The 12044-nt window shown below is 38.7% G+C and overlaps 1 protein-coding gene across 4 annotated transcripts in view; it reads right to left on the bottom strand.

Annotated features, from left to right (window-relative positions):
• Positions 1–2313: 2313 nt before the first annotated feature.
• The window catches only part of LOC115672207 (uncharacterized), a 30657-nt gene continuing 20926 nt past the window's right edge, over positions 2314–12044 (bottom strand). The window contains exons 15-28 of one of the 4 annotated variants that reach the window (XM_056316333.1): positions 11619–11774; positions 11465–11527; positions 11276–11383; positions 11109–11192; positions 10991–11038; positions 7167–7241; positions 5080–5175; positions 4904–4984; positions 4746–4817; positions 3378–3422; positions 3200–3283; positions 2987–3090; positions 2693–2847; positions 2314–2567 (exon numbers count right to left, since the gene is read on the bottom strand). In XM_056316333.1, coding sequence (XP_056172308.1) covers positions 2709–2847; positions 2987–3090; positions 3200–3283; positions 3378–3422; positions 4746–4817; positions 4904–4984; positions 5080–5175; positions 7167–7241; positions 10991–11038; positions 11109–11192; positions 11276–11383; positions 11465–11527; positions 11619–11774 — 1155 coding nt within the window. In that variant the 3' untranslated portion in view covers positions 2314–2567; positions 2693–2708. Of the gene's footprint in view, positions 2848–2986; positions 3091–3199; positions 3284–3377; positions 3423–4745; positions 4818–4903; positions 4985–5079; positions 5176–7166; positions 7242–7871; positions 7893–7923; positions 8745–10990; positions 11039–11108; positions 11193–11275; positions 11384–11464; positions 11528–11618; positions 11775–12044 lie in introns of those variants that run through there. The other 3 variants (XM_056316332.1, XM_056316335.1, XM_056316334.1) reach the window with 3 other exon arrangements.

Genomic DNA, 12044 nt, shown 5'->3' with positions numbered 1-12044 from the left:
AAAAAAAAAAAAAAAAGAAAAAAGAAAAAATTCAAAAAATAATATTAAAAATTAGTTCGGGGTAAAATTGTCACATGTGTACCAGTTTGGGGTTTTTTGTGGTATGTTCGGGGTAAAATTGTCACAGGTGTACCAGTTCGGGATTTTTTATGGTCAAAAAAATAGTTTGGGGTAAATGTGTCACAAGTGTACCAGTTTAGGGTTTTTCGTGGTATTAACCCTTTTAGGAACAAAAACGTTACTAAATAGATCCTTACCAGCTGTGGAGCAACCATGAACAAGAAAGACGACTATAACTCAACCAGCAGAGACAAGGAGAACACCCACCATCTCTCCGTTTCTATTCCTTTAAGTGTGCCCTCGTATGAAGGGCACCATCTCTAATTCTTTTAGGGCTAGGCAGTTAGGTTGTGATTCATACGCTCATTGGCGAATAATACCTTTCTAAGGAAAATTGTTTTGCCATTCTAACGGTAAATTGATACCAACACCCCAATTTCACATGCAAATCTGATTGGAAGCACAGTACGATGAATATTGTAAGCCTGTGTTCCTCGAACGTTATCAGTTCCGATACGTAGACCTGGAAAGAGCGGATAAGGGGTGAAATCTCCCTAGTTACTATGATACATTAATGGTCATTGCTTCATCTCCCGGAAAAGAAGTTATAGCAGTATTAGCAAGACATGTAGGCGAATCGACTAAACAGCATGTGAGAATTTTTAACGCCCATTTCACGTGCAAATCTAAGAACAGCATGTGAATTGAGGAATAGAGTGCTGCACGCGCATAATAACACTAGGATGAAACCAAACTTCGACAACAAATTTCAAAGCCCAACCAAAAGCTTAAGTTAATCCATGGACGAACGCCATATGAACAAAAGGGCCAGTTAAAATTCCAGTAACTGGCGGTGTGGGATATATCAACAATCTTAATTTTTTATTTTTTTTGAACTAACAACAATCTTAATTGATCTTGTGCTAACTTCGAAGTCAAGAAAGTCAATTATCGACGGAGAAAAAAACGAAAAGCAAAGACAAACAAAGCACCGGATCGGACTCGATTGATTTATCAAGGAAAAAGGAAAACCTAGAACCTCGTTCTCATTGGGAAAAGTGCACCGGAATCTTCGGCCTCATATGCAAAATACAATTGAGTACCAAACCTTACAATTGATGCAATCAAATCTTAAACCTTTGTAATAAAGTTCTTTCGAATAATGCTAAAGACTACGTGGCGTTTAAAAATTGCATACATACCCTCAGTAAATTGCTCTTTTTATTGTAAGTTTAAAGACTTGCCACGAGAATTGAAAAGTATACAAGTCCATTGCACTTTTCTACAAAGATCTAAAATCTAATTACACCAACTGAAAAAAAGTAAGACTGCATCTATAAGATTTAGGACTTTCAAAGCAATTCTACGTTGCTTGTTAAAAATCTTCAGCGAAGAGACATGAAGCCAACCGCAATGAGTTGAACTCCAAAGGTGCCTTCCAAACATGTTCTATTCGTTCAGTTTGGGTTTTTAGTTCTACATATTCAAACTGCCCATTTAGGATGACTTCTAGTTTTAACTTTTATTTTCTTAAAAAAAAAGATGGGGACGCTCACGAATTTGACTTTTACTCGATACGAAACACTTGAAATCCATCAAAATATTCAAAATATTGATACATAGAATTGTATACGATTTTTTTCAAGATCTTGCAAAACTAGCATAGTTTTTTAAAAGTTGTAAAGTAATAAGTCGATGAATTGCATCAGATATTTACCGAGGCATTCACATCGAAACCCACCTAAACGTCCTCTGGAATCCAAGAAAAGTCGTCCTGCGAGAACAATAAACTACAAAGTTGACATCATAACAACAAGAAGCCAATGCAACTGAATGTCGCAGGCTCCAAGCAGATTTCTTGATTCTCTCAGTCTTCCTCAACGAGGGTAAAGAGATGGATTTCCAACCTTTCTCCCTAGTCATAGGCCAATGGAATAAACATGGGGAAAGCTTTTAAGATGAATATCTTCCTTGTCTTGATCGCGTAAGGCCTTCCCTTTTCTACTCAATGAAGCTCCATGCAGAATAAAGTATGCTCGCAGATTTATGATGCCCCGTCCCGTGAAGCTGCTTACCCACTATCAAGATGACCCTGCTACATGCACTAACCAGAATATTATTCCGCATTCATTTCCTGCTATGTTCTGGCAATGTGTATTGCCAAAAGAAGATGAAGATATCTAGCTAACCAAATGTGCAACGCACAAATACAAACTGAGCAGTGGGAGTAGCGCATTCTAGTTCCATCAAAACTTGGCCCAAATGGTGAGACTTTCTTGTTATTGCACCAAATCTACAATGTACAGAATTCATAAGATACAGACCGCATACTCATATGAACGACAATACCTTACTGTTCAGCCTGATTTTTGACACAATGATGCAGGCTGTAACCGTAAGTGTCGATAGTATGATACAACAAAATGTTTTGGGGAGCCTCCCTTGACTTGAGTTATGGAGCATGAAATAGTACTGGCTTTCGAGTTTAGCCAATCGGAGTCTCATAGCTGACAAAAATCACAGTTAGTTAGCAGACCTAAGAAAGGAAAAAAAAGAAATTTATCCTACGATCAATTGAACTTGTGTAAGAACAACTATCTTATCAGGCTAACAAAAGCAAACAGAAACGTACACAGAAGCAGTCAACGTTAGCTAGCATTTGATGAATCCTTCTCATTTACAATTTCTTTATCTGAAGTGCCGGTATCCCCTGTCTGAGCCTGACTAGTCTGCACAAGACTAGGAGTTTGCGAATCTGGAGCAATTCCCAAAATAACTAGAAGAGACCTGAAGATAAATACTAGCCTAATTCAGGATTCAAAAATATAATAATCTTGAAATATAAGGAGGCATCAGTCCCTCGTTTCTCTTCTTATCTCTTGAGAAAAGTGAAGGAAGCAAGAGAGGGAAGGGGCTCAGGAGGAACCTGGGAAGAGAGGTGCGTATGTTAGGCTGGGAGGCATGAGCTACCAAAGGTTCCTTGAGTGCAGGCATCCTATTCAAGGCATTCTCTAACTGTGCAGGAGGCAGCTATGTAACAGAGTCGGAGAGCAAACCAGATAAGAAATGAGTTCGTAGTGAAGTCACCATGACCTATCAGGTAGAGGGGAAAAGATTGAACAAAAGTCAGCAGACGGACCTGTAGTAGCACAGTAAATGACTGGGGCTTCGTTGAGGCAGCGCACTTCAAAAATCCCACCCACAGTTTAGGATATTTCCATATCTGCAAGAGCACATAAATCAGCTAAAAGAATAAACCTACACTAGTTGCAAACAGCAAAATTACTAATGCATAAATGCATGTATCGCCTGACCACCTGCTTGTTCACAAGGCGGGAAAGAATCTCCATTACAAAATCCACCTGAGACATTTCGTACATAAACAGAGCCAGTCAAGAAACAGATAGCATATAAAGGTGCATAACATCGAAAAACATAACGAGCAGTACTTCTGCTGTGCTGGCAAGTGACAAGAGAGCACTGTAAAACGACAAACAGCCTAACCATCTTCTGTGGGAGTTTGACAGTTTCCCATTTAAAAAGTGCAAGCATCCCATACAGAAAATGCAATAAGATGGCATACGACAAAATACAGGCACTTCTCTCAAGATATGACCTATATGTGTGCATCTACGTTCTTATGCAGTTAAAATAAGACGGCATCTTCTAGTCCATGTCTAAACTTTGAAATCAGTGTGTAATTATCATCTAAAAGATGAATTTGTTAGAGCATGACATAGTTTCAATATTATCTCTTCACATTGCCCCTCATGTGAAAGCTAGAAAAATGAGAAAGTCTAAAACCTATAGGCCCGATTCGTACGGCGTAAGAACTGTCAAAGCCTGTCAGGTAACAAAAAAGAAAAAGGAAATCCCCAAACAAGTTAAGAGGAAGTGTGAGTATTTGAACTCCACACTTGCTGCTCTGGTTCCATATCGAAGTCGAGTGTATAACAATTTCCTATAAAAGTTTAAGTTATAGGAGAACAATCTGACTCAACACACATAAATGAACGGTATCACATGATGCAGGACAATGAACATGTCAGAGACGGTAAAGAAATCTATTGTTACCACACAACATCCACCACATCCTTAGCGCAATACAGAAGAAAATTACGATAGAACAGGTCTTGGTAAGTCTACAACAATATATACAAGCAATCGAATAATTATGGCATATTAAAAGGATTTTATTTCTTATCCATGATTCCAATTTGAGCCCATAACTTATACTGCTTACTGCAAAGAAGACCCCACTAAAATTATCAGCCCAGGAAAAGATACACACAGGAGGGGCTGAGCATATTTTATGAGTCTCTATACGAACTTAATTTACTGAAGATCCACAACAAGCCTAGAGCAACGCATAGGGAAGAAAAGAGAAATAGTGACTTCATCAGAGTTTAACTTAGTGAAACTTAGCATCAGTCACAGACAAAAGACAATTCCCAACTTGCCTCACAATATCATAAAATAGAAAGAACAGTGCTCTATATGCAAAGCACCAGTCCGGCATTGGTCTGCCGTGAAGAAGAGCAGCCCAAACTATAAAAGAAAGGTTCCCTCCTCGGCACACGCATTTGGGTGGGGTATGGACTGATTTTCCTAACCTAAGCGGCATATCTGAAACGTGTCTGCATTGTATCAGCAAGTAAAGGCAGTTGGATTCTTAATGTTCTTACCAACGCAGGAAAGGCACCTATTGCTTGTAACACTGTACGCATGAACAACAAAGGAAGAGGAATCTGTTCAACCTGTAGGCTCAAGAAATGTCATTTTCATTAGTTCACTATTAATTAATTGGAATGTAAAAATTTGCATTGATCCACACAGCACATACCAGTTGATTCAAGACCTTTGCAATCACTTGTTGCGTGAATATCTGCCGTTGCTCAAAGCAAGCATTGCATGCATCGATGATCTGCTCACAAGATGTAACTTTCTCTAGTAAGCAGGGTCAGAAATATCAAGGGTACACTTGATAAAAAAAAGGAAAGAAAAGAAGAGAGTGATAACCTTCTTCAAGGGAATCCCATCCCTGTCAGGGTCAATCCCGTGGATAGCAATCAGAATTTCCGCAGGACTTATTAGAGGACCTGCATGAGATGATCCCTGCAAAATAATATTCTGATGAACTCTACCAGAGGCAAGTTCTAGCATGAAAATAGTATATCAATTGTTGATACAACACAGGGTTTGTTTGACATTAAATACCACCAATATCCTTCCTACGCTTCTGTCATTTTCTTGGATTTATATGTCAAATGAAATTTCAAATTGGTCTATCCATTCTTATCAGGTCCAGCTTGACAACCATTGAACCAGCTGACTTGAAAAGGGAGATCCAGTGATCATAGAACAAAGAGAAATACATTTGTTGACCTTGACAGTACTCTAAAGTCGTGTAGAATTTAGAAATTTTAATTCAGAGAGATTATTTTTTTTCTGTTTCAGCCAGAAAGCCAAAAGTTATTTTGTGATTCCTGCAAAGTTGAAACAAGCACGCCCTAAAATGAGGGGCACTTACTACCTAGACCAAACATCGGCAAATGACATTAAGCGAATGTCAAATAACTATTGCGACATGTTTATGATAGCTGCATGTGCAACAGATTTTGAAATATCGAATAGTGGTCCATGTAGACTTGAGATTTTCCATGCAAGGGGTGACCACTGGATTTGGTTCACCTGGTAACTGGCCGCAACTGGCCTGATTCAATTCGCGGTAATCTCACTCCTGTGTCAAGTCCCATGCTTCCCTTTTCTCTCCTCCGCAATCCATCACTTATATTTCCATATTTTTTTGCGATGTATAGAACAAATTGTACGCTGGAAATTTGGAAAAAAAAACAAAAAACCAAGCCGCAGCTCCAGATCAAGAACCGACCTGGAACCGCTGGCAGGCTCAATTCTAGGCCGGTTCTAGGGGTTTCCGGTTCTGTTCTTTGGTCTAACAACCTATAAGCAGCTGACTGGGTAGGGAGACCACCTAGGAACTGATTGCCCCTAAGTTGCCAGGCATGATGTATCACGAATCAATAGAGCAATAATCCCCCTCTCATCTGTTTCACCAAAGGATTCAGAACCTTATTGAATTGTTATCATATCACTCCGAACACATATTATGTCAGTTGGTTCATAAACTCAAAAGCACATAATCAATATTAACTCGGAACTGAAATAAAGTCATGGAAAAGAACCATAACTCAAACTATCTGGAAGATTCTTTATATATCTACAGGTAAAAATAGCACGAAAGAATATGTAGCTCAATACAGTTCGCTGAAGAATGTAACATAATTGGACCACTCCACTACAACTTGATGGCAAATTCAACATAGCGTCAAAAGTCCAGTTCATATCAACTAAGGAAATACCAATAGAGTCTTGGATAGACAACTTAACATTCACCTTCTTCGACAGTTATCACCAAAAGCACTATTAAAAGATAGTCTAGTTACCTTACCAAAAAAAAAAAAAAAGATAGTCTAATGACAAATGAAACAGACAAGTCCCTATACATTCTAAGAAGTATGCAGTGAGGAGGTTATCGACACTCTTAAAGTAAGAGTGCTTCTGTAATGAATTCATTCCTTGGTGAGTGCAGGTACTATCTGCATCAACATTCTTGAGTTCCACAAACTGTAATCATATGGGCCCACTTCCTCCACTTGATTGAAATTGAGTTCAATCAAGTTAAGCAATCATTTCATTTCAAGGTTCTCACTTAGTTATATTGGGTACCAAGTCTCGAAATTTGAGAAAATAAGTGAACAAACGACACTCGTAGTGGCAAAACGTGAAAGCCCCTTTTCCTTTTACGGTTGTGAAACCTACAATCTTCTACTAAGTATTATTCTCAACAGGGGAGATATAGTTTGTTCATACATTGGGGATTAGCATATTGAAAGTTGCTATCACCGTGCTAAAAGATGTTAACTGCCATTGCATATGCAGGGTCTATTCTCGTTGAATACAGCTTCACAGAGGCCACTTGCTGCTACAGTCTGCCATTCGACTAGTCATGCTTGAATACAGACAGATATCACTTCCCACAAAAACAGAAGAAGTAAATGGATGCTGAGAGACCACTAGAATGATACCGTTATTATACGAAGAAGCGCAGCTTGCAATTTATCAGTTGGAAGATTGACAAGCCGCGGAAAGATTAGCAACACCTGAAAAATATCCAGAAAGGGAGCTCACTTAGTAAATTGGCCTCAAAACATGATATGAATTGTGGAGAACAAGAAAATGATTCCACAAGTAAATCATCCAAGAGTAATGACAAATCATATGGTGAGCAGCTTGAGTTCACAACTACTTGCACAACATCCTAGAAAGACATCTCAAGTGCTATAGTTTTATAAGCCCGCCAGAATGATTTTCATATAATACTGGAACTGTGTTCATTGGCACAAGAATGGGCCTCCATAGGAAATAAATAGATGAAACTAAAGCTGCATGTCACTGGGCTTCCACTTTAGACAACAGCAGCGGTGGCAGCAATCAAGATTTATCCCACTAACTGCGTTTGGATATATGGATCCTCAAGATATCAAGTACATGTCAGGAAAATCATCTAGTAAGGGAGAGGCCTTAATCAGGTCAACAAGCAGACAAGGGCATCCCACTAAGAGAGTTTGGATATATGCATCCTCGGGACATCAAGCACGTGTCAGGAAAATCATCTAGCAAGGGAGAGGCCTTAATCAGGTCAACAAGCAGACAAGTAAGGGGGTGGCCTTCATCATCCTCCGCAGACTATTCATGGCAGTTTATGCATGCTTGGACACCATGGGAGGCCAACAAAAAGATAAGAATTATAACTATATCAAAGGAGAATAATGTAAAATAAGGATCATGAAGAACGAAAACAACAAGATGTTGCAATATTGAATTCAAATGCATAGACTGATCAAGGCTTCACTCCATAGCCTCTATATTATTTAGTATCACAAATTATCTGGACCATTTTACCAAAATTTTCCTGCGTCTTCTCCGACCCTAGTTTACATGAATTTCTAGTGGTTAAATAGCCCATTCGACTCCTTCCTTGTCGATGGTCGTATAAAAGAATTTGAAATGTTGTATATGTTCATGTTGTTAAATTGATGCCTCAAACTTATCAAGATCAGTATGGGGTAGTAAGGACATCTGTGATTAGAAATTGAGGTCTGAAGGTGAAGGTTGGTGATTGTCAATTTTGGCAGCAAAGTGAGCTTCAGAACCCTATCAATTGAGAAGTGTCGTGCTCCAGTTTGCTCTGAGATCACAAAATTCTACTCTTGTGGAACACATAAAGAGAAGAACTTTGAATGTTTGATACTATTCAACAAATAAATTCAAGTCATTTAAAGGGACATGTAATTTATCTAAACTCTTCAATGATTAATTTGTGATGATAAGAAAACATTAACTCCTGCAATTTACGTGGTTGCAAAAGTATAAGCAAGTGGATCCTTATTGATTTGGATAATCTACAGGCTGATAATTGCTTTGTGATTGTCAGAGAGAAAATAGGGCTACTTCACAGAATTATGCCAATTAATTGGCAACTGCCAACAAGTGACGCTTCCCATGTTGTCTCAAACTTCAGCAAATAATTTGATAGGATAACATAATCCCATATCCTTCATTATCCAGTGGATGATAAGACTTCAGTGTTTTTCAGTCTTCAACTGCATTGGTTAACAAATGGTATTATTAAATTCAGTGACCAAAATGCGGATTGCATCAGACAGATTAGATCTATGCTTCAGTGTTGTTAAAAGTGCAATGCACCAATAAGCACCAGAACTCCCTAATGTCTAACACGCTAGGTGCCAAGTTAGGCGCTCTCCTGAGTAAGGTGCTAAATAAAAATTGTAAGACTAATCCATTGACAAACAAGTATTGTGTTCTTTAAATGACTTGGAATATTCTTAGTATTGTTCTCTCTGCTTTCCATTTGTAATGTAATGTTTTGTGACTAAATGAACAAAAATGTATCATTGTGATAGCACAATCACATTACTTGTGGTTTAAAATAAAGGCCAGACACTCACCATGTGAACATGCTTGCGCTGCAACAATAACTTTCAATTGGTTAACAGAGAGAGAGAGACGGTTGGGATGAAAAACAGTAGTGGAAGTCAAACTGGATCAATGGCTGGTACATTCCCGTTTGACTTAAAGAGACTTTTAAGATAAAACAGTTGCTATATAAAGCCCAGCCCATATGAAAAGAACACGTATACCCTCTAAGGTTGCAATTGCGAGTCTTTACCAGCACAAGACGTGACTTTTCTCTATCAAAAGGTGTCGGATTCCTTAAAAATTTGTTTGCCATATCAACATAATATCAGGCATAGCTCGGTTGAGGTTGCATCCACATTCCAACTGGTCCTTGGTTCAGATCCCCTGCCCATAAACTCCCCTCTTTAATTTTTGAAAGGCCAAGGTCATTTGAAACAGGTCGACCAATAGAATGGTTCCCCGGTCTTGACTGGCTCTTGGTCCAAGAGAAAGGAAGTCCATACAGTACCGGGTTGAACCAGCCTGTGCAATCTGGTTCTGAACAGCCAGTTTTGAAATCATTCGTCTAAATAAGGTGGTCTAACTGTTTTTGTCATTTGTGCACTGTCTTTTGCCACCATAACTCTGATGGGAAAGAAGAAATTGCTGTAGCCGGCTGACAACACATGACACTGTCTGCCACTTCTTGAGAGCTTATCTTAACCTAGGCAGAACTTCGCTCAGGTAATGCCTCAGCAGACGAATACCTCACATTAGGCGCTTGCCTAAGACCAGGTGAGGTGAGAGAAACGCGACTCACCTCGCCAGGCACCTAGGACAGCACCCGCTTCATCTTCGACAAAACTGTTATATAAGTCAATACTTATAGCATTCCACGTTAAACTCGGTGCTTAAATCTTTTTTTTATTTAATGTACCTAATTCTACTCACTGGCCAACAAGAAAATAACTGAAGTAAATCTAGTGACAATAAAAATGTGAACTGATGCAGAAACAATTAAATGGCAACCTGGAAAGAGAAACCCATCAATGAAGAATGGTTATAGTCTTTCATATTTAACTAAGAGTTAGATACAGTCTTAATCATTCTCCAACAACTTCAGGAAAAATAAGAAATTAATGAAGTGATCAATGTTCATCAAATGAAGATGCCATCAACTAGAATCATGCAAAAAGAAAATTGCTTATATAATGAACTTGTCCAGTCACGAAGAATCCTTAAAAACCAAATGGACTGCACCAAACAGGACCGGTCATTCAACCAGTTGAACCGGACATTGGCCAAAGGTCTGCTAAGGATATGGCTCTCAAAACGTCTACAGTCAATGCTAGGACCAAACCAGCATTGACCCGGTTGAACCAGAAAACCTGGGCGGTTCACCCATGTGGTAAAGATGATTGAACCAGTTCAGTTAGAGACACATCAAAAAAATTGCACTGTGATATGCAGGAGCTGATCAAACACATATCTTCACTTTGAAAAACCCATGCTGAAGCCATCCAACCACTTAGTTAAAAATTATTATATTGTGCAATTAATTAATAATACAGTGGGTCGTCTCCTATTTTCCTTTACCTAAAACAATCATCCATGGTGCTGACGGATATTAACAGAAAGTATGCCTCGAACTGTGGACAGTATGCCTCTTCTATGCTTGGGATGCACAAAAGAGACCACTAAACCATGTACTGAAGTTATTTACCAGCTTTCACATAAATTTTAACATCTAAGCAGTCAAATCGGCAGTTGAAGTGGTCGAACCACAAATCGGTGGCTTGATCAGTTCGCTCACTGGTCAGAATTAGAAACTCTAATTATGAGAGAAAATCAATTGATATATGCATAACTACCAAGAAAAAAATATATGACCATTGAGATTAAAACTAAAATACAGAATCCAAGAAAGTACCTCATCTTTTGGTAAGAATGGCAAAACAGGCATTAGAATCTCTATATCCTGTGATCAAACCAGCCATACATCAGCCAATGCCTATGCTTCACCACATATGAGTAGATGATTGCTTTACCTTCAATTTGGAATCATATAACTTCCTCACGGTAAGTACTAATTCGGGAGAAGGAATTATCCCATCTGTCAGGGAGTGTAAAACCTGATGAAAAATTGGAAAAGTCAGGAAAACTTAAGGTATATCTAGTGCAGTGTCAACATTCTAAGATGGATGAGGGTAAGGACCTGTGACAGGAGGTTTTCACTTCCTCCAGGAGCATCTGATATTATTTCAAGAAGTTCAGATGATGGTCCCATTGTTCGGACTAAAATAGGGGTATGACGGTGAATGGCCTGCACCACACAACTGATAAGAAGGAAAGCTCATAACAGGATTAAGTAAAGCGCCTCCCCTCAGAATGATATTAATGATACCTGCTTAGCTGCCGTAGATGCACCTCCATAGATAACAAATATTTCGCGAAAAAGAGAGTGTCTCTGTTAATCAGATTGCAGAAGTTCAATTGTAATTAACACTTCAAAAGAATATTAGAATATATAAAAATACCGTGACAAGCTGAAGCTATACCTTTGTGCAAAGGGCAAAATACAAGGACATGCAGCGCTGGGCCTCAGAGATGGCTACGCTTTCTGCAGCATGCAATTGGCCAGTATCAGATGATCTATCATCATTGATTGCTTCCCCTGTTGCACTTTCTTCCAAAGCTCTTTCTACATCAGAATCCTGTAATTTTGCGAATATAGTCAACATTTAGACAAAAATTCAATTTTCACATGTAGCAGCTAACGCATGCTTTATGAAAAAACAAATATTAGTACAATACTTATTTGTGTGTGTACTAAGCCAAAATATGGGGTCAATAAATACGTCGTAGTCTAATCCTCAATGCAACTGTCACTCTTCCATGAGCATAAATAAAATCTGAAGATTATGCCCTCCATGGAGTTGTGGACTAGTAGGATACCATTTCACTCGTTTATGTATGCATGCATC

The sequence above is a fragment of the Syzygium oleosum genome, unplaced genomic scaffold (assembly GCF_021117445.2).
Source record: "Syzygium oleosum isolate NSW1041296 unplaced genomic scaffold, Sole_v2.1 Sole_v2.12, whole genome shotgun sequence".
Lineage (NCBI taxonomy): Eukaryota > Viridiplantae > Streptophyta > Magnoliopsida > Myrtales > Myrtaceae > Syzygium > Syzygium oleosum.
This window is presented reverse-complemented; position numbering and strand designations above follow the sequence as displayed.